The following is a 21,658-nucleotide window of genomic DNA, read 5'->3' as shown; positions in this document are numbered from 1 at the left end:
AGCTGAGGCCAAGTTCCCATAAGGAGCCTTAATGAGCAATCAGCAGGGACCTGAGGCTACGCCCTCCCCCCGCCCCCATGGGGCTTGACAGGGGACCTCAGGCTGTGCCCCCCACCTGGCAGGGCTTGACAGGGGACCTCAAGGTGTGCTTCCCGTCCTGGTGCTGGGCTAGGGGACCTCAGGCTGCTCCCCCTACCCCAGCGCCAGGCTGGGGAAATCAGGCTGCACTCCCCACCAGGTGGGGCTTGACAGGGGACTTCAGGCCACGCCCCTCCCACCCCGGCACCGGGCCGGGGAACCTCAGAATGCACCCCCCTGGCGGGGCTTAATGGGGGACCTGAGGCTGTGCCCCCCACCTGGCAGGGCTTGACGGGGGACCTCAAGGCATGCCCCCCACCCTGATCTGGGCTGGGGGACCTCAGGCCATGCCCCCCGGCCTGGCACTGGGCCAGGGGACCTGAGGCTACGCCCCCCTGCCCAGCAGGGCTTGACAAGGGTGGGACTGGCCGGGTCTGGATCTAGTCCAATGGGGGAGAGGGGGCGGCTGGGTCTGATGCGATTTTGAGGTGCATGTGGGTGGGTGAGGACTTGACTCTGGTTCCTGTGGTGTGTCCCAGACTCTGACAGGAGGAAGGTTTTCATATACATTTTACTAATTTTCTTTCATCTCTGACACTTCTATTATAGAGAAAGGGCAAATAGCAATATTAAATTATTTCCTCTAATTAATCCCCTTTTAATGTGCACGAATTTCGTGCACCAGGTCACTAGTATTTAAATAAACATGTTCCCTGATTTCTAAGAGCTTAAGGTGGAGTAAACACACACATACACACACACACACACACACACACACACACACACACACACACACACCAGCAATCCAGAAACAGGGGATTGTGGGAAGTATCAGGTAGTACTCTGAGAAAGATCCATTTGCCTCAGAGGGGTCTAGGGAAGTTTCACTGGGTAGGTAGGGTATGAATTAGAAATTGAAATGGTTGTTCAAATCATGCAATTTCCTAAAAACCCATTAACATGCTTTAAGGATTCACTCATATAATTAAAAACCAAGTTCCTCACATAGTACTTGAAGCCAGGTGAGCCTCGCAATACTTCCCCTTCTCATCTGCAGGCAGCAGCTATTAGGAGAAATAACTGCTGACAATATATTTAATTTCCCTAGCTCAAAGGAGCTCAAACTCGCTAACGTTTCAATTCTAGGTGGGCAGCATGATACCAGTAACTTTAAAGGATGAATTTCATATACTCGCAATTGTTTTCATAGCACCGTGAATGAAAGCAAATCTGTGAGGTTCAGAATGTTGCTCTGCCAAGGAAACAATTATGTTGCCCAGAGTTGGAGATCTCAAAGCAGCAGCTGCAGGACATGCAACACAGAACACCTACAGCATTTTCTTCATTATATCCCAACGCAGGCTTGTAATTTCTTATCCCAAAGCATCTCAGGATGAAGCTCACACTGTCCTTTTGCCTTTAAGCCTAAAACCTAAGCCAGTTTTCTGTATGGTCTTGGCCCTTGTTACTCTACTAAATCCACTTATTATTCCTGGTCTGTGCTCAGGCTTAGTCCAGCAGGTCTATTTCATTTTGAAATTGTGAGCTCTCTTTATTACAGTGTCTGGTTGCCTTGGTGATGGGACGGGCAGGAGGACGGTCCGATAAAATGAAGAATATGCATGAGACATGCACATGTTAAACATTATTTGTTGTTTTCTCAACTTCAGATTTAATTGAGTATTCTTCGCTTACTTGGTAAATCTGACAACTGTACAAACAGCACAAGTGTTTAAATTACACCCTGAGGTAGGACAGTGTAGCTCATGCACTTGGTGAATGTGAAGTATGAGCGGAGAGAAAGGGCCAGACATAAGTGTAGAATGGTTTGCACATGGGGAAGAGCTCAGCCCTATACGGATGGCCCCCAGTCAGTGCTGCTCAGCAGTTCCTCTCAGCGTCCTTTCGCGCGTCTGTGAAATGGGTGTGCGTGATACTTTCCCCTCTGCCTGTTGGGAGTCAGTGTCAGCACAGTGCGTGCCAAGCCACATTGCAGTCTGAGGCAAAAGGAAATATCCGTGATACCAACACAGTCTTTATTTACATTTTTGATGTTTTGTTCATCATAGACTTTTTTGGCGTAAGGCTCAATTTTTTAGAAGACTGCACTAAAGTATTACTTGTCACCTGGGTTTCCTGGTGCCCCCTTACATTTTGTACCTGAATAAATAACTCACTCATTTCACCCCAGTTCCAGCCCTGGCACTCAGGGAGTGTTAAATATTATTATTACTATTTTACTGTTATTAATATTTAGTAATAATGTTAAATACTATTCATAAAAACTCTCTTATATCCTACATTTTCACAGTGTCACATTAGAAACAATAATGACAACAAACATTTAAAGGGCTTACTGTGTCCCAAACATTGTACTATCTCCATAAGTGTGCAGTTGAATTTTATGATTCTGTGCGATTGTTATAATTAATATTTCTATTTTATAGAAAAGTGATATTTAAAACAATTTAAACAACTTCCCCAAGAAGACACAGATCATCAATCAAGATATTGGGCATTCAAATTTAATTTTTTTTTTTGCGGGTTCTTGAAACTGTACACCAAGTGTGCCAAACTCACGGACCCCAGGCCGCATGTGGCCCACAACAAATATTTTTTTGTGACCCAGCCAATATAACGATATGTAAGAAATGTTTTAATAAAAATTTCGTAACTTAATTTTATAATATCCTGTTACATATAATTATTAATAACTAACTACAACAGTTCACTAATGACTGATTACTATAATTGTGTTGCATTCATTTCCTTTACACACCTGACGCGCAGGCACACCATTTCTCCCCACTAATACTAGCAGCGAATATTTTAGCAGCCGCTCACCACGTTATTGGTCTTGGACTGACTTGTTTGGTGTGCACAACAGGGAATATTTCGCTTTCGGAGAACAAGAAGAATAGGTTTATTTGTGTTACGCTTATTAATTTGTGCCGTTATTCAGTGTCTGGTAAGTTAATGTTCAAGAACAAAACATTAATTTTTATTAAAATGTTCTGTTATTTTATGTTAACAATTACTCATTTTATTTCAGCCCTTTGTATTCAGTATGTCTCTATCTAAATAAACCTATGAAAATTGAAGCTTTTGTTTTTTTGCAGCCCACATAAACCTCTGAGTTTGACATGCCTTTCAGTTGTTAGCCTTTGAGTTTGACATGCTTGCTGTACACAGTCTTTGAACTCCTGCCTGTAATAATCCAACTAGGCCTCTAGGTGACCTCGTTGACCAATTTTGTAAAGACCAGATTCCAGGCCAGAGAAAACCACGTTTCAGGAAAGAAAGCTTTGGCAGGCACGCTCTTCCAGCTCTCCCATAGGGCTGTGCGCACTTACAGACCAAACTGGAACATCTGTGCGTGCTTACAGACCAAATGGGCCCGACCTGCAGGTTCCTGGTTTGAAGGCTCTGGATTGAGCAGGACCGGTCTCTCCTTGGACGCAGTGGGTGTGACACCGCCCTCCCTAATGCTGTGACTAAGACTTGCTCAAGCATCTATGCCCCACGCTCCCCTGAAGAGAGGTCTAGCAAATAGGGTTGCCCGGTGTCCTGCGTCAGTAGGACAGGTTTTGAATTTATGGATTGTGTTTGAAGTGCTTACTGATTTTTTTTTCAGGGTGCCCTAAGTGTTCTGTATTCAGCTTTAAAGAAATTACAAAAATTTAACATTTCAGCTATTTTACAAATGTAATTGGACATTCTGAATTTTAATTTGCTAAACCTGGCCATCTACTGGCTGGCTTGCATTTTTAGGCACACAACAAGGCAGATACCAGTCTTTGGGCCAGCATTAGGGCCAAGTTCAGGGTGGAGCAAGTGGGGTGCCTACTCTCAGGCTCTGGAGGTGCACCTTGCCTTGAGTCCCCGCCTTGCAGGAGAGCTCAGGAACACACCTAGCTGGCTTGACTCCTAGGGTTAAACCTCAGTACAGCCTCCCTCCACAGTGGACCCCAGAGTGGCCAAATTCATACTTTATAGAGCTCCTGCTTTATGCATTTGTGATTGCACTCCAGACCTGGGTCCCTTCCAGATATGTAACTTGAGCAAACTGCTGCTCCTCTCTGAGCTCTCCCCTGGGAATGATCGCCAAGTTGCTGTAAGGATTAAATAAGAAAAACAAATTCCAAGTGCCCACAACAGGGCCCGAGACATAATCAGCCCTTGACAATGACGAGCTGTTTCAATAGTGTTGCCATTTCAGTGGCTAAACTAAGGCAGTGCAGATCTGAGAACTCCAGCTTTCTAGGTCTCCATCACTATTCAACGTCCCTTACCAGCTTTTTTCCCAGGAAATGGAAAGAAATGAAGTACGTGTTGGGGACTAGATGCTGAGCTGAGCTGTGTATGTGCACTATCTTGTTTAGTCCAGAAAATACCTTTGTGTGATGTGCACTGGAGAGGACACTGAGGCCTGGGAGGTGAGGAAGTGTGCCCTAGTCTGAGTCTATATAACCACAGCAGGGCGGTGGCGGGGAGGGATCCCGCCTGGCAGCCTGTCTCCAGGTGGACCTGACTTCAAAGCCCACACGCTTACCCACTGCGTTATGAGGCCGTGGTGTCCACCCAGACACCACCATCAGCCCCCACAAAGGCTCCTTCCGGGTAATTGAAGGGCGGAATGCCCTTCCCAGGCTTGGCCTGTCCGTGTCCTTAATGAGATCTTTCTCACTCTGGCTTCCCATTCTTTGATCTCCTTTCCTAAGAAGCCATTTTCTTCTGAACGTGAGGAGAGGACACCATAAAGAAGGGTTTTCTCGGAAAGGGATGTGTCGGTGGGGGAGGGGCAGGGGGGGGAGCTGCCCTGCCCCCTGGGGCTCGTCAGGTCAGCAGCCTTGGAGAGCGCGTTCCTCAGATGCCTCTGCTCTTCCTCCACCCTCCGTGCAGAGGTAACTCAGCCTGCCTGGCTGCTAGCTGGCCCTTCATTAGATGACCCTTCAAGCTACGCCCGGGCAGAGAGGCTGAATGCTTAGCCTGGCACCGCAGGCGGCAGGCTGGCTGCTCTGGTTGCCTTTCCTGGTTGTTTTCACCAGGCCAATCTGGTTTCCCACCCGCCCTCTGCCCTCCCTCTTCCTTCCGCCCCAGGCCAACCCTTTTGTTTGCTTCTTCCTTTTTCATTTTCCCTGGTTTCCAAGAGGTGCTTGGTGAGCAATTGCTTTTTATAATGTCATGGTTAATAAAAAGCCTGAGATTTGGAGTCAGGCGGACATAGGCATGAATATTAGCTTTACATCTTACTGCAAGGCCAGGTAACTGAGGTCAGGGAGCCTTTGATCCTCTCTCCCTAGATTCTTTTCTGGGACAAGGGCCACCTCCAGCATACAGTTGTGGGGAGGATGAAATGAAGTGACGGGTGACAGCATATACTCCATTGTTGGGACTACAGTGAGAGGTCACAGATGACGCCCACCCTTCTTTCTTATTCCCTGTTTTTCTTCACTTCTGGTGTAATCTGTCCCCCCCCCCCTTTTTTTTTTTTAGTTTCTAAAACTGGCTACGTTTCTCCTAGCTTTAGGGCGCGGGGAAGGGCCCTTGGACTTCCTGCTGTTACACCGCCCTGAGCAATCAGAAATGGGGCTGCATAACAGTGTCAGTGCCACTGACCAATCTTCAGTTCTCTCTGGCTGTCTGTGCTGGTGGCAAGTATGGTCATTGGTGTGAGACATTTTATTGAAGAGAAAACAGTTAAGGAATGTTCTTGGTCCACTGATGAGCCCACGTAACAATAAATAATGTGGCCTTGTTGGCAGCCACCCAAGACTCGGTCGTGTCCTAAATAAGGGTTATCTTGACCTGTGTTTGGACAGAGGCCTTTCTGCCTCCAGTAATGGGAGCAAATAGGTCCATTATCTTTAGAGTAATGAGCAAGGAAAGCTGAACTTGGCATGTATTCACTCAAATTTTCATTAATATATTTTAAAAGTACTGTTTGCTACCCTTACTGCAGGAAAATTGTTATAGAGCAAGGTAGTTTGGAATTTGGAGTTAGGACCTATTTCCTGCTTTTCTCCTAATAGCCCTATGACATTTGGCTAATTACTTGACCTGCCTAATTCTCAGATTCTTTATCTGTAAAATGGAGATAATCCTATATAATAAAAGCTAATATACAAATCAACCAAATGGTGGAACGACTGGTCGCTATGACAGGCACTGACCACCAGGGGGCAGACGCTCAATGCAGGAGCTACCCCCTGGTGGTCAGTGTGCTCCCACAGGGGGAGCACCACTCAGCTAGAGCCAAGCTCACAGCTGGAGAGCGCAACGGTGTAGGCGGGAGTCTGTCCCGCCTCCGCAGCAGCATTAAGGACTCCTCATGGGAAGTCCACCTGCCAGCTTAGGTCTGCTCCCCAGGGGGACCAGGCCTAAGCTGGCAGGCGGACATCCCCCAAGGGGTCCCAGACTGTGAGAGGGTGCAGGCCGGGCTGAGGGACCCCCCACCAGTGCATGAATGTCGTGCACTGGGCCTCTAGTAGCACTATATTCCTCATGGAGCTGTTGTGGGGATTAAATGAATATAACATGTGAAGCCCTTCAGTGGTGGCCTGGCCCACACCGGACATAATGCAACAAGTGCTGGCTCACTTCCTCAGGGCATGCTCTTCTCTTCTTCTCTGGGTGGCCCAGGGTGGGGGTGGAGAAAAGGCAGAATGCCTGGAAAGACCACGGGAACTCAGGGGCAGGGATGGAGTGAGACACATGAGATAGGGACTCACAAACTTGGAGCGGAAAGATGGCAGTTTTGCATCATCTTCTAAGAGTTTTCTCTTTGGAAATGACTATCTCCATGCCCTGTGAGATCACAGGGATGATGAGGGACTTACCTTGTTCCCAACATGGGTAATAGCACCTCCTCCGATCTAACCTGGGCCAGGGCTGCTCAACAGACATCGAGCAAGTTCCTTACAGGACATGGGACAAGGTAAGCACAGAAACTGCGAGTCAGCGGTTAGAAACTGATTGAAACCTGACCAAGTACTTTTATGCCAAATAAATCTAATAAGCAGAAATGTGTATTTTTGTATGTTTATTTCCCCTATTTAGCAATTAATTTTTTTAAAAAATTAACCTTTTACTTTAGTCACTCACTTTTATCTTGCTTTAAAAAACTATGGACCACATGGTTGAAAATTAAAACAGTGGTCATTCACCACTGAGCTGAGAACAGCACCGCCTAAACCAGTGGTTGGCAAACCGCGGCTCATGAGCCACATGCAGCTCGCGAGCTGCGGTTTGCCGCTCTGTTGACTAATGAGTTTGCCGACCACTGGCCTAGATGACCCAACCCAGACTTTCCTCCGGGACGAAGACATTGTTCTAAGTCTGACAGTCCTTTAAGACAGGCATTTGAGGACATTCTTTAGTTCGAATCTTTGTTCCTAAGAACAGGCCAAACTACTCATTTGAAAAAATTCTGGAATTATTATTGTGCATAATATTAAGCTTTTATAAATATAAGGAAGAATTTTGAAGAATTTTCTCAAATATAGGGAAAAATTAAACATCAAGGAAAGTAAGTCAATTTTTAAATCCACCTTGTGAAACATGGCACAAATCTTTATGAGGCACTAATAGATTAATATATATTGATACAGAGTGAGGGCCAAGATGTGTTAGGTGAAAAAAAAGTTGTAAAACTGTACTTGGAATATGATGCTGTATTTTAAACAAAAAATGTGCATGAAAAAAATCTGAATTAAAATACAATAAATAATTGTTATATTTGGTAATGTTCGGCTTATAGGGCACGATTATGTTTTTATGTTATACTAGTAACCCGGTGCACGAAATTCTTGCACATTAAAAGGGGATTAATTAGAGGAAATAATTTAATATTGCTATTTGCCCTTTCTCTATAATAGAAGTGTCAGAGATGAAAGAAAATTAGTAAAATGTTGAAAACCTTCCTCCTGTCAGAGTCTGGGGCTCACCACAGGACCCAGAGTCAAGTCCCCGCTCACTCACATGCACCTCAAAATCATGTGAGACCCAGACCCAGCCGCCCCCGCCCCCCACCATTAGGCTAGATCCAGACCCAGCCAGTCCTACCCTTGTCAAGCCCTGCCGGGCAGGGGGTGTAGCCTCAGGTCCACTGGCCTGGCGCCAGGATTTGGGGGGGGGGGCGCAGCCTCAGGTCCCCTGGCCCAGCACCAGGAGGGGGGCACAGCCTCAGGTCCCCTGTCAAGCCCCACTGGGTGGGGCGCACGGCCTGAGGTCCCCTTTCAAGCCCTGCCGGTTGGGGGGCTCGGCCTGAAGTCCCCTGGTCTGGTGCTGGGGCAAGGGGAGAAGCCTGAGGTCCCCTAGCCCAGCACCAGGATGGGAAGCACACCTTGAGGTCCCCTCTCAAGCCCTGCCGGGTGGGGGACTTGGCCTGAGGTCCTCTGTCAAGCCCCACGGGGGCAGGGGAGGGTGTAGCCTCAGGTCCCTGCTGATTGCTCGTTAAGGCTCCTTAAGGGAACTTGGCCTCAGCTGTGGGTACAGCCATCTTTGTGACAGAGTGATGGCCAATTAGCATATTCCCTCTTTATTAGATAGGATATCTGCTTTGTGTGTGCATTTAACATTTTTACCATGAGTACATTTTGTAATAGAAAAGGAAATTTCATGTTGAAAAACTTACCTGCCACTTTTTCACTTTTTGGTTACTAATAAATCTAACAATGAAGTGATTTAGAGATGTTTTTCAAAAAAGATGGGGGTAGGAGTCATCATATAGTGGGCCCACTCTGCTTCCATTTCCACACCATCTTTTCCCATCTGGGAGCCAAGTTCTACTTGTTCTTGCAAGGTACACTGGCAATTCTGAGTATACCATGTCTTGAACAGGAAAAGGTCATTTCCATGAAAGGCACTCGCTTGGAAATATTAACATCTCCCTGTATTTCATTTCCCACTCCCTCTTCCCATTGTGCAGGATAAAAAATGTCAGGTGAAATGTTTTCTTGAGTTTTAAAGACCTGTTTGCTAGTCAGCAAGACTAGGATGAATTACATGTTATAAGAAAACATCCTCAAGATTAGAAAGCCTAAGCATTCACATCAGTGAGGCAGTACCCTACTGTATTTCATCAATTCTGAAACAAGTTCTTGTAAGACACAGCAGTTATTTTATGCATCACTAAGAAAGAAAAACTACCAATTCAACTAGAACATGCCATCAATCAAGAGACACCTTGCTTTCAGGGATGTGAATATAAAAACTTGCATCTTGAAATCAATAAAATATGGTAAAACTTATGTAACTGACAATCTGCAATCTTGTCCAACATGATTACTTGAAGTAGAGCACCTTAAACTGCTTGAGTGAACTTAAATGGACGAATACGGAAACAGTTTCAGTAGCACACTTCAGTTTATTGACCTATGTAAAAATAATAGGTCTTAAAAAGTCAGAACAGTAAAAGAATATGCAAAAGGGTATTTCTGTTTCTAGAAGGCTATACAAGTATGCAAAAGGAATGTTATTTTTTGCATGTCTTTTTTTGTTCCAATTCCCCTCCCCCCAAACTTCATTTTTAATGATACAAATGACTAAGGACCAGTTTAACAAATCCACTTTATGTAAATACTACATGCTTTGGAATATAGATAGAAAATGTTCCAAAAAGTTGTTCAGAAACTGCTCTAGTCACAATATGAACAAGAAACCTGTATAAAAGGGGGAAGGAGCACCTGTTATGGAATTCTGAAGCAGAGTAAAGAAGACAAAGATCTGGAATATGGAAATATTTGTTTAAAAAACTCAACCATAACCATAGCTAATTAGTTCTTCCACGGAAAGTATGAGGTAGTTTTAGCCTCATAATTAAATCTACCGCAGCTTGGAGTTTCTGTACTTTTAATGACTAATCTGGTTTGTGTCACTGGGTGACTTAGAACTCCCTGTGGAATTCAGGCAATAGCTCACTTTTCTAACAAGTCACCGTTTTAAGGCACACAATTCATCTAAAATGATGTGCATTTTTTTTCTTTATTTTGTTTTGGGTTCTTTCCGTATCACCTCAAAATACGTTTTCAAATTCTTGATTATAAACTTTCCATATCAAGTCTGCCATTTCAAATGACAGCCACATTGGAGCGTTAACAGCCTGAATAACAGCTCCTCATGCCACTGGTGCAGGAAGGAAAGCGGGGGAGGGCTGGGAACTGGATGCCCCCCAGCAGGTGGCCTGTCCCGGGGATGCGGTCCCCGGCCCCGGGGGTCATTGCAGGGTGCCACGCAGCAAGTCTGGAACCCACTGTATGGTGCTTATGAAAACCATCACTCTATAAAATCTAAAGACATTTACACTCATTCAGAACTTCATGAAAACCCAGCTCCTCTTCAAGTAATTCTTCAATACTGTCTCATTGTTCCTGTCGGGGGAAGCAGCATCCTCCCGGCAGCTCTCGAACAGCTTGCTGTGGGCAGCGTGGCCGCCGGCTCCCCCTGCGTTCATTCGGAATTGTGCTCTGCAAGCCCCCGCCCTCCACTGCCCTGGGAGATCCTGACAGCGCTTTTCACACTTTTGGGTTTGCCTTCCACAGCTTTTCTTCCCTTTCCAAGTGCTCGCTGTTGGGGAAGGCCGAGCCCGCCCTTGGCCCGGACTTGGAAAGGCAGGTGTCCATGGGGCTTTGTGTGGTGGAGGGTGGGTTCACTTCGGGGAGAGGGGAGTCCTCTTTTCATCCTCTGATGCCAAGCAGCCTTCTGGGAAGATGAACGCATTTCCAAGGCACACAGTGTGAGAACGCGGGCAGGGGAGTCGGCTCCGCTCAGACTAAGGTCCCGGGTTTGGAGTCTTCGTGCCAGAGGAGCCCCTGCTCGGCAGCCTCCAGGCCGCCCGCCAGCCGGCCCCTGGCCGCGCTGTCCAGGGCCCCGGCCTCTGCGTACTGCCTAGGAAGGAAACCAGAACAGTCACCACCTGGGGCATTTTTGTTCCCACAGTACAAACACCACCACTCAGAGCAGTTAGTAGAAAGCGCTGTGAAGAAAAGTATGCAAAACTTGGAAATGAGGAAGGATGGCTGTTGTCCTGCGGTCCATGCGGGAGTGTTAGTTCTCTAGAAGCATACACGTTTGTCTAACTCACACTTACCACCGACTGAGACCCAGATTGTGCTAAATTCGACGGCAACTTAAGAGTAATTTGCCTGGAGGAAATGGAAATGACTCCTGGCTAGGAGGAGAGATTATGGTAATGGTTGTACACCTGTGGTCCGCCCACTGGTCTGTGCCTGGTGATTTCTCTCTCAGTGTGTTGAATAGTCTCTTGAATTCTCTTGGAACCAGCTTTACCGTTATGCTAGTGCTCTCATTAATGAGTTAAATAAATCTTTGACACATGTCCATTTTCCACTTATGTGAGAGTCATATTTTAAACTTTTTAAAAGGTATTTTTGACAGCCACATTTTAAGTATTCTTCCAATTAAGGGACTGCACCAGATGCTTTCCTCAAAGATAAAGGAATATATTTAGAGGGAGGCAGCAGCATCTTGGGACATATTTTAGATCCCTAGGGTTTATGGGTCAAGTGTAAATTGGAAACATCTTCATATATACAAATTATAGGCATATTTGGATGGTATATCCAAATGAGAGCATCCTATTACACAAACCATTCCAATAAGCAGAACCTCATTCTGTAGTGGCAGGTTAGAAGAGGCAAGGTAGTTAGTAGATTTCCTTTTATCTGAAATCTCAATGGCTTTTACTAAAGGGAATAAAAAGCCTTTGGAGAAAGAGCTTTGGATATAAATACGATGCGAATCCAGGCATTTAGTGGTTTCATATAATAAAGAAACAAAGTCGGGTTTCCGTAACTCCACACATCAGCCAGAGCAAGCAGGACGCCTGTGATGCGAGAGGCACACGCAGACAGAGGGCTGTACTTACAGCTGGCTACCCCTAGCAAGAGAGAACTGACCACTGCTCTCACTTCTGCAGATACAGCTGCTCTCTGGGACAGAAGCCCTTGGTTTTGCCTAGTGATAGGCAGAGTGAAACAGGGAAGAGGAAGGGAAATGGGAAACGGGGAGTGAAAGAAAAGTTATTTAAAAACAATTTGCAGCAGCAGAACCACACTTTGACTATGCTGTATATCAGATGTAACAAGAGACTTGAACCTTTCTAACTGTGGAAAGTTTATGCCACAGTTAGAAATTCTACCACACCTTTAAGAAAAAAAAAAATATATTTTTTGTAAAACTGTATAGCTTTCTGTAGTATTAAGACCTGGACACCCTACAGGAAAAGATCTTTAAATAACATGCATTTCATTTATATTGATCTAATTCAGTGGTTCTCAATCTTTCTAATGCTGCGACCCTTTAATACAGTTCCTCATGTTGTGGTGACCCCCAACCATAAAATTATTTTTGTTGCTACTTCATAACTGTAATTTTGCTACTGTTATGAATCGTAATGTAAATATCTGTATTTTCCGATGGTCTAAGGAGACCCTGCTAGCAGTTCTCAACCTGTAGAGCCCAAGACCATCGGAAAACACAGATATTTACATTACGATTCATAACAGTAGCAAAATTACAGTTATGAAGTAGCAACAAAAATAATTTTATGGTTGGGGGTCACCACAACATGAGGAACTGTATTAAAGGGTCGCAGCATTAGAAAGATTGAGAACCACTGATCTAATCACTGATTTATTGCTAAGCATTTCAAATCTTTAACTGAAGAGCTAAAGTTTTCATCTTTACCTTGAAACCCAATTTCTCTTGTTTTAAAAATTATGTTTTCATCAATAATAACATGTAATTTTAGGGCAAAATTTCTAAAGCTTTACGGATGGCTGCTATTATACTTGCCTTATTAAATTGAGGAAACTATATGATAATTAAAAAAAATCCTAAATAGACATATGAGTAAAAATAAGCACTCCCATATCCGTGGCTGGGAGGATAAACTGGCAAATATTTCTGAAAAGAAAGAGCTTTAAAAATATACTTTTCAATTTAACCCTTTAATTCTACTAATTGGAATAAATCCTAGGGAAATAATCTGGAATTCAGACAAACGTTTTGTACAAAGATATTAATAGCAGCATTACTTAAAATAAAAAGGAAAGAAAATCCAAGACCATTCAAATTCAAAATATGGGTAATTTTAAAATAAAGTATGATGTATTTATTAGTGGAATATTATATTGGTCACATAAAATAAAGATTAAAGAACTTTTAAAAATATGGAAATGTGTTTGTGTTATATTAAGTGAATAATTGGAATATAGAATTTCATATACGATTAAAGATGTAAAATTGTATATGTGGTACCATTACAACCATGTTAAAAATGGATACAGAAAAATGGGGGAAATGTGCCCAAATGTTAATAGCTGCTATCTCTATATGGTGGAGTTATGGGTAAACTATTTTCTACTTATTTATCTCTTTATTATTTTCTTAATTTTCCACAATGAGCTCATATTAAGTGCATGTGCACACACACAATAGGGATCTTTAAATAGTTCTAATTTCCTGCCCATTGTGCCCCTTGGACCTCAGACTGCCCCGTCCAGCCACCGAGGCTGGCTGAAGTACATGGCAGACTCCCTAAAAGCAGAGGGTCCCTAAAGACTCAGCACTTCCTGAGTCCAGTGAGAGCTGTGTAAAGGACACTATCAGAACTGCTTATACAGTGAATGTTTTATATCATCTCTAACTGGGTCAACAAAAGAGGAAAATAAAAGTATATAGCCCTGGCCAAGGGCTCAGTTGGTTAGAACATCGTCCCAATATGCCAAGATTGTGGGTTCGATCCCTGGTCAGGGCACATACAAGAATAAACCAATGAATGCACAAAGAAGTGGAACAACAAGTCTGTCTTTCTTTCCCTTCCTTTTCTTTCTTTCTTTCTTTCTTTCTTTCTTTCTTTCTTTCTTTCTTTCTTTCTTCCTTTCTTTCTTTCTTTCTTCCTTTCTTTCTCTCTCTCTCTGTCTAAAAATCCATCAATACAAAAATTTAAAAAGTATATAAACATGAAAACTATTTGCACATGTATTATACAAGATGATTAGAACTGACTTGAAAAAAATCAACACAAATTCTGGGCCAAAATCATTTTAGATCTTGCTCCTAACTCATTCTCAAGCATTCTTTACAGAAATCCAAGCTATGTCATATCCTCTGAAGTATATTTTCATTAAAATTCTATTTTGAGCACAGCCTTTGTTGAGTTTAGACAATTGGACTAATATTTCAAGCCAAGAAAAACTCCTGCGGAATATGGAGAAGAAAAATAAGGCTTTTGGGGATGAATGTGTCCATTTGCTTAAAACACCGAGATCTTTAATGAGAAACTAGCCTCTGGAAGGCAGGGGGAAGTGGGTGGGAAGAGATCAACCAATGAACTTGTATGCTTACATGCATAACCCGTGGACACGAACAATGGGGTGCTGAAAACCTAGGGGGTGGAGGTGGGGAACAGGAGCAGGCTAGAAGAGGTTAATGGGGGAAAAGGAGGACCTATGTAATACTTTCAACAATAAAGATTAAAAAAAAGAAATTAACCTATCAAATTCACAGAGAGAGTGGAAGGGAGTTGGGGAAGAAAGGGGGAGAAGGAATAGGAGAGAAAGAGAAAGAGAGAGAGAGAGATGTGAGAAACACATCAACTGGTTGCCTCCTGCACATACCCTGACTGGGGCCAGGTATCACACCTACAATCCAGGTATGTGCCCTTGACCAGGAATCAAACCCAAGACCCTAAATCTATGCCTGAAGCATAAAATAAAGCAAAACTGAATTTTCTAAAAATCCCAGAAAACGTTCTACTTTTTGGCACCGTGGGTGTGAATGATATTCTATGAGAAATTGACAGGGAGAAATGACCTCTTCAAACTTGACTTCTCCTCTGTAACACGAATAATTGAAAAAGGTGTAATTCAGAATTTGCAATCATTTAAACAACCACATTTTGACAAACCGTTCTTACATATTTCCTCTAAATGTTTATAAAGAATTACTTTTTACAAATAAGACAGCTGCCTGTGTCTGTTGCTTCTGAATAAACATAGGGTCAGACACAAAAAGGCAAGTGTTTGGAATGAAGCTGCCACCTGTTCACGAGGAATCTTGATATGAACAGGTTTTTCTGCAGCAGAGATATTTCTCCTGCAAGGTTCCAGAAGAGTCTAAATCAATAAATCAATTACACAGTTTCAAGTACTGCAACTAAAAACAAAACCTTCAGACATAGAATTTAATGTACGGAACTCTAAGAACAGGGTCACATTTGAAGGAGCTAGATTAGGGTGTCAACAAACTTTCCCTTAAAGGGCCAGGTATTTTGGGCTTTGTTGGCCATACGGTCTGTCGCAACTACTCAGCTCTGCCCTCATGGTGCAAAAACAGCCATCCATAATATGAAACGAATGAGCATGGCTGTTTTCCAATAAAACTTTATTTATAAAAACAGGTGGCAGCTGGTTTTGACCCATAGGCTATCCTTTGCCACCCTGGAGCTAGATTATTCAGCCTTCATAAAATAAGTCAGGGTTCCTGGCTTCCTGTGACCTACAGCAGTGACTAGAGCAGCCGTGGGCAAACTACAGCCCGCGGGCCGGATCCGGCCCGTTCGGCTGTTCTATCCGGCCCGCGGAGCCGAAAGAGCGGAGGGGTCTCTTGCTCTCCTTTACTTTGAATTTATATTAGTTCACACAAACACTCCATCCATGCTTTTGTTCCGGCCCTCCGGTCCAGTTTAAGAACCCATTGTGGTCCTCGAGTCAAAAAGTTTGCCCACCCCTGGACTAGAGTGTCTGAGCTTTGCTTCCTCACCTGCCTGGAGAAGGCAAAGGGCTGTAGAAGCTGCCGTAGCAGCTGGTGTAGGAAGGATGTGCTGGGGCCTCGTACTCAGAAAGCCCTACTGTCATCTGGGTCCGCCAGTTCCCGGAAACGTTCGTAGAAGACACTAGAAATAAAAATGGAAAAATAGACAAAATTACTGGTAATATTTAAAGTGAAAATTGGTTAGGCCATTTACACGTACTTTATCATCAGCTGTGTGCAAAACAGAGCTTATGAACCAATGTTTGGAAACCACAAAGCCTCTATTCCAGTTTGGTCACTTACTGGCTGTATGACTGTGGGCAAATAGCTTACCCTCATTAAGCTCAGGTTCTTCATTTGAAACGTGGGGATAATAACATAAATATACTGTCATACAGGTAACATTAGGATTAAGGACGGTAATGTATGAAAACACTCAGCACTGTTCCTGGCACAGAGGAAGCACTCAATAAGTGATAACTATTAATGTTATTCATTGGGATGAGGTAAATGAAAAGACATTCCATTTTTTAAAAATACCAAAAAACGAGCCAGCTCTATTGAGACTCTCATTGGGCTCTGATGGCTGCACAGGGCTTCGTCGGGGTAAGTGGCAGCTGAGTTCCTTTGCCCTTGGAGGAAGCGTTCCCAAGGTGAGTTGGGACTTGACTGTTCCTCAGCCACGGGCAGCCGCGGTCACTAGGAGGATCGAGGCCTATTTCTTGCCTTTATGAAAAGGTGGACTCGGGGGAGGGAACTAGCATAGAAAGGATTCAGGAAGAATGGGTTAGTCCTACTGAGGGGCTGGCCTGGACAAGGCAAGGGCATAATTGGGGAGCAAAGGCCAGTGAATGCCTCACCACTGGACATTTGCCATCCTCCCTAAAGCCAGCTCTGCTCCACACCCAGGTGCCCAGGCGACCACTGCGCCCGGCTAGTCCCCCAGGACTCAGATAACCAGCACTGCTCAGGGGTCCTTTCAGCTGTCCTCGTTTCTGTTCCTGGCAGCCAACCCCTCCTCCTCTCTCTCAGCCACCCAGCACTGTGGCTCACGTGAGACCAACATCCCCAAACCCCGGATACCACAGATTTTGACCCAAGGACGTAACACTCTCGCTTGAGCTTCGGGAACATTTCACCAGACTCTGTGGTTAGGTCCACGCTGGGATCCAACTCCCACTCGCCACTTACTAGCCTTGGGGCTTGGTCAGGGCCATTTGCACTCTTTAAGCTGGACATGCCTCAGCTGTACAATCAGGGTGATAAAAATAAACACAACAACATCCATGAAGTGGGATCATGCATATAGAGTGCTAAGCGTGATTACTACTAAAACTGAGTCACCGAGAGCTCTTAGGTGGCTGGAAGGAACTACAAACCCCTGATAATTTGGCAAAAAATTGGGAACCTATCTCTGCATGAGAATGACACATGCCTGTTGTAATACATTCCTTTAGCTGTAAAATAGAAGCAGGAATGAGGAACATTCCAAAAGGAGTTCTGGGAGCACTGATTCCATCTCTCATTCCTTAGAAAGCAGCGCCTGTGGGGCCAATCCAGCCGGTGTCAGCAAGGCTCGCACTGGGTTCAAATCAGGACGCGGTAAGTCCATCTCACTAGCTCCCAACCAGAGCCAGCTGCTCGGGGTGATGCTGGTGCTGAGTCCCACCTGTCTCGCCCAGCCTCACCATCCAGGAGGCATTGCCCAGCCCTGCGCCCTGCTGCCGCCCACGCCCTCCGCGCTTGGTTTTTCCTTGAAGCTCTCTGCCCAGGTTTGGTTTCTGAAAGTTTCTCATGACGCCCTGAACGTTAGGGGAAGAAAGGCGTTTTCTAGATCAGAGCCATAAATAACAAGAAGTAACTACAGGCGCCTTTTCATGTGTTAGATGTGGTGACAGACGGGAAAGCACTAGCGGAAGTCCAAAATCCTGCACAAATAAAAGAACTCAAACCCAAACAGAAATCTCCATGGAAATGCCCCTTGTCAACAAGCTGATAAAACTTTTTTTTAACCCTCACCTGAGGGCATTTTTCCATTGATTTTTGGGAGAGTGGAAGAGAGAGGGACAGAGAGAAACATAGATGTGAGAGAAAACACATTGATTGGTTGCTTCCTGCACCAAGGTACATGGCCTTGACCGGTATCAAACCCAGGACTCTTTGGCCCACAGGCCGTTGCTCTATCCGTGGAGCCAAAGTGGCCAGGGCAACAAGCTGAGGACACTTTTAAAGCTACAGTCTTCACAGACTATTGCTCCATGGTTGGGAATCCCTGTGCACACCTCACTAGTCATGCTTGAAGGAGGGGGCAAGACTCATGCCCTCAGGGGTTCACGCTGTTCAAAAATTCATTCATTTCTTAGAAGCTCTAAAATTGCTCCATTGTCATATATTCCTCTGGCTGCTAACCGAGGTGTGAGCTCACAAAGGCCAGGAGGTGCTCAGGGCTCCCCGACTCTGGGATGTGCCTGCGGGTTTGCCGAGTTAAACCAGACAGACACTCCTTGTATCCACCGGTTTCTCTACTTAAAGTGCTTGGCACAGCCGGGGTTAGGCCATGAGTCCACCACGAATGTCAGCAGAGTTAGGGGCCCACGTCAATGCATGAAGGGAACACCAGTCAAACTATCTTTGGAAATCCCTTACATCAACCGTAAAGTGGACTATATATGATTATTGAATTGAGTCAAGACATGCCGAGTTCTTGGAACAGTGCCAGGAAGAGTGCTTAGTGAATTCCAGCTTCTGTCACAATTACTAGAAGCCGAACACAGGTACCAGAGCAGCCCAACAAATGATCAAACTCCAGGTGGAAGACAGGGAAGGAGGTGTGATTGCTTTCTCACACCTGAAGGCTTTCGTCTGTTCTTCTAACATATCAAACCTCAACGACCTGAACACATTTAAGAGATGTGACTGTCACTCTAAGGCCCAGAAAAGATAAAGTATGTGAAGCCCCTAACGTAGGGCGTTCAATCTACAACTTCCTTCAACAGACCCATGTGGGCTGTGTTGGTCACAAAGCTGGAGGGAACTGCTTTTCAGTTGGCCATTCTTTCTGTGGGTGCGCCCATGCTACCCTCTCCTGACCTTGGCGCTGGTCTCCTGAGCTTCGTGGGGTGTGGTTTTGGGTGGGCAGGGAACAAGGGGCAAGTTAAATCCACATCAAGTGCCTCCTCTATTCTTTTTTCTTATTTTAAAAAATATTTTTTTATTGATTTCAGAGAGGAATGGAGGAGAGAAAGACAGAAACATCAACGATGAGAGAGAATCACTGATCAGCTGCCTCCTGCAGACCCCACACTGGGGATCGAGCCTGCAACCCGGGCGTATGCTCTGACCGTGACCTCCTGGTTCAGAGGTCGACACTCAACCACTGAGCCCCACTACTGTGCCTCCTCTGTTCTTACCTGAGGAGTAGGAAGACGCACGGCTGCCTGGCGAGCAGGGCACCTGCAGCCCCGCCAGCCCCAGGCATCGCTGTGACGCCCCGTCCGAGTCCACGCTGCTCTGCGGGCTGTGGCCCTGCTCCTTCTGCCCTGAGGCCCGCTGGTACCAGCCACGCAGGTGCTCTGCCACCAGGGCCTTGTGGATGTGCTTGGTGACGCGCTCAGAGCCCGCGGCCCTCCTGGGCAGCCGGAGGGTGGCATAGGGGTTATGGGGCACCCGGTCCACCTCGTCTTCATGGAAGGACCTGCTGTAGTCCCTCTGGCGGTCATATCCATAGTGGGCGGAGGAGCGGTAGGAAGGATTGACACTGTACTGTCCCTCTGTGTCGTTCTCATAGACATAGCCGCCGCTGTAGTACAGGTCACACTCCGCGAAGGGCATGCACCCGATATAGTAGGAGGAAGGCTGCTCATGGCCCTGGGCGTGGACGCCGTTCCTCAGGCTGTCCCTCTGCGCAAGGTTGGGCATGCTCCCCGAGCTCGACGGGGCGGCGCTCTGCTTCTTGGACCTCCGCCGGCCCCGGGCGCGGGCGTCCAGGGTGTGGGCGCTGTGGCAGGGGCCGGCCGCAGGCGTCACGCAGTAGTACTCGGTGCTGGACTGGCTGGTGCAGGAGGAGCCGTCGTCCAGGACCTCGGTGCTGCTGCTGCGCTGGGCCTTGCAGAGGGAGAAGAACGGCCCGTCGTGGTCCAGCTCCGACAGCAGGTGTGACTGGGACTCCAGGCTGCCACTCCGCTGGCGGCAGTGCTGGGAGGAGGCGGGCCTGGGAGGGAGACAGGCAAGCTTGTCAAACAGAAAGGAGGGAAGGGGCCACACCAAGAAAAAAGCGCCACGGGGAAGGATTTCAGAGCTACGAACTGCAACAGGGCTCTCACGGTTTCCAAGGCCGACCGTGCACCAGAACCCAGCGTTCACCTTCAGTTCACAGCCATGGTCACAATGAGAAAAGAACCGGGTTCTGTCAAGTGTGTCAGCCACGGCCTTTCTTGAGAAGCAGGAAGATAAACTGATGACACAAACCTGCATCAAAGCCGAAACCCCCAGCCTCTGACAGGCCCGTCTTCCACAGGACGGGCCACACAGGCTCAGGGCCTGGGCGTCGGGCTCTGCCACTCCCCGGCTGGGCGAGCATGGCCCGGTATCTCACCTCTCTGACCCTCACGTCCTCCTCTGTAGAATGAGGACAAAAGCAGTACCTGGTATCTACAATTAGGTTTGCTGCGGGGACTAAATAATGTGGTGCATGTAAAAGAGTTAGTGCAGCCTTCAGTGAACACTTCAAAATGCCGCTACTGGCACTACCTTCATCCTCACCAGTGCATAGCAAATGGCAATATCTGGTTGGGAAGATTAAGGTGCAAAACATTACAATATTGACTTGAACATGATACATGTTGTTTGCCGACAAATGTGAAACTGTGAGTAGATATGTAGATCCATAAAATAGAGACCTGCTGCCCAAAGTCCCTTAATGATTACAAAACACAACCAAGTAAAACAAAACCATAAAGCAAAGCTTAACAGAGCCCACAAGGCCAAGGGGGGCGCTCTTACTCTAAGTGGCTGCTGCTGTAGGCATTGCGGGTGAGCACGGGGGTGCTGGGCATGCTTCGCCCTCCCGGGGGCCGCCTCTCCGGGGTTTTGTAAGGGCTGCTGTGTGTCGACAGCATTTCTCTGTGATGGGAAAAAGAATTCAGAACTACATAAACAATGCTGCAATGAGCATCTTCTATTTACAGGAAAAATTCCAGTACGTGAAATTACTGGGTCAAAGAGCAACCTCATTTTAAGCTACTGGGGATGTGAGCATAATGTTTAAGATAATGATTATTAGTTATAATTCTTCATTGTGCTGAAATAGCTTTGTTTCCCCCAACATGAGGAATGCGTATGCCTGTCCAGAGGATTCTCTTCAGTGATGGAAATGTGCGTATCTGTGCTGTCCTATCCTACAACACCAGCCACATGGGGCTGTTAGCCCTTGACAAGGCTGGTGTAACTGAGGAACTGAATTTTAAATTTTATTTACTCTTAATTATGTTGGTTAGCAGAGCTCTAGACACTTGGATCTCTACTGTGTAAGGCAAGTTTTTAAATGCCAACCCACAAACTGGGACTCATATGTGGCAGAGGTTTTCACGGAACTTTGATAATTCAGAAACATAACCTCGTATTGGTTTTACTTTCATGAGTGAAACATTATTTAATCCAAATAATATTTTTATTTGGAGACTCGTTTCCATCTTCCCTGAAATGAGGTATAGCATACTGATTAAAATCACATCACAGGTTTTAGAGCAGGCTGCCGAGGTTCAAATCCTAATTCTGACGCTTACTAGTTGACAAACCCAACAAG

At 45.8% G+C, this 21,658-nt stretch overlaps 1 protein-coding gene across 7 annotated transcripts in view; it reads right to left on the bottom strand.

The window, feature by feature from the left end:
• Positions 1–9,428: 9,428 nt before the first annotated feature.
• FRMD4B (FERM domain containing 4B) overlaps positions 9,429–21,658 on the bottom strand; it is a 278,025-nt gene continuing 265,795 nt past the window's right edge. For 2 of the 7 annotated variants that reach the window (XM_080674722.1, XM_080674725.1), the window contains exons 20-23: positions 20,857–20,976; positions 19,266–20,065; positions 15,865–15,997; positions 9,429–10,965 (exon numbers count right to left, since the gene is read on the bottom strand). In XM_080674722.1, coding sequence (XP_080530848.1) covers positions 10,845–10,965; positions 15,865–15,997; positions 19,266–20,065; positions 20,857–20,976 — 1,174 coding nt within the window. In that variant the 3' untranslated portion in view covers positions 9,429–10,844. Of the gene's footprint in view, positions 10,966–11,644; positions 12,055–15,864; positions 15,998–19,265; positions 20,066–20,856; positions 20,977–21,658 lie in introns of those variants that run through there. The other 5 variants (XM_080674723.1, XM_080674719.1, XM_080674720.1 and 2 more) reach the window with 4 other exon arrangements.

This window comes from Plecotus auritus (genome assembly GCF_963455305.1).
Source record: "Plecotus auritus genome assembly, chromosome: 6".
In the NCBI taxonomy this organism is placed as follows: Eukaryota; Metazoa; Chordata; class Mammalia; order Chiroptera; family Vespertilionidae; genus Plecotus; species Plecotus auritus.
The sequence above is the reverse complement of the archived record's forward strand: the minus strand, read 5'-3'. Positions and strand labels throughout refer to the sequence as shown.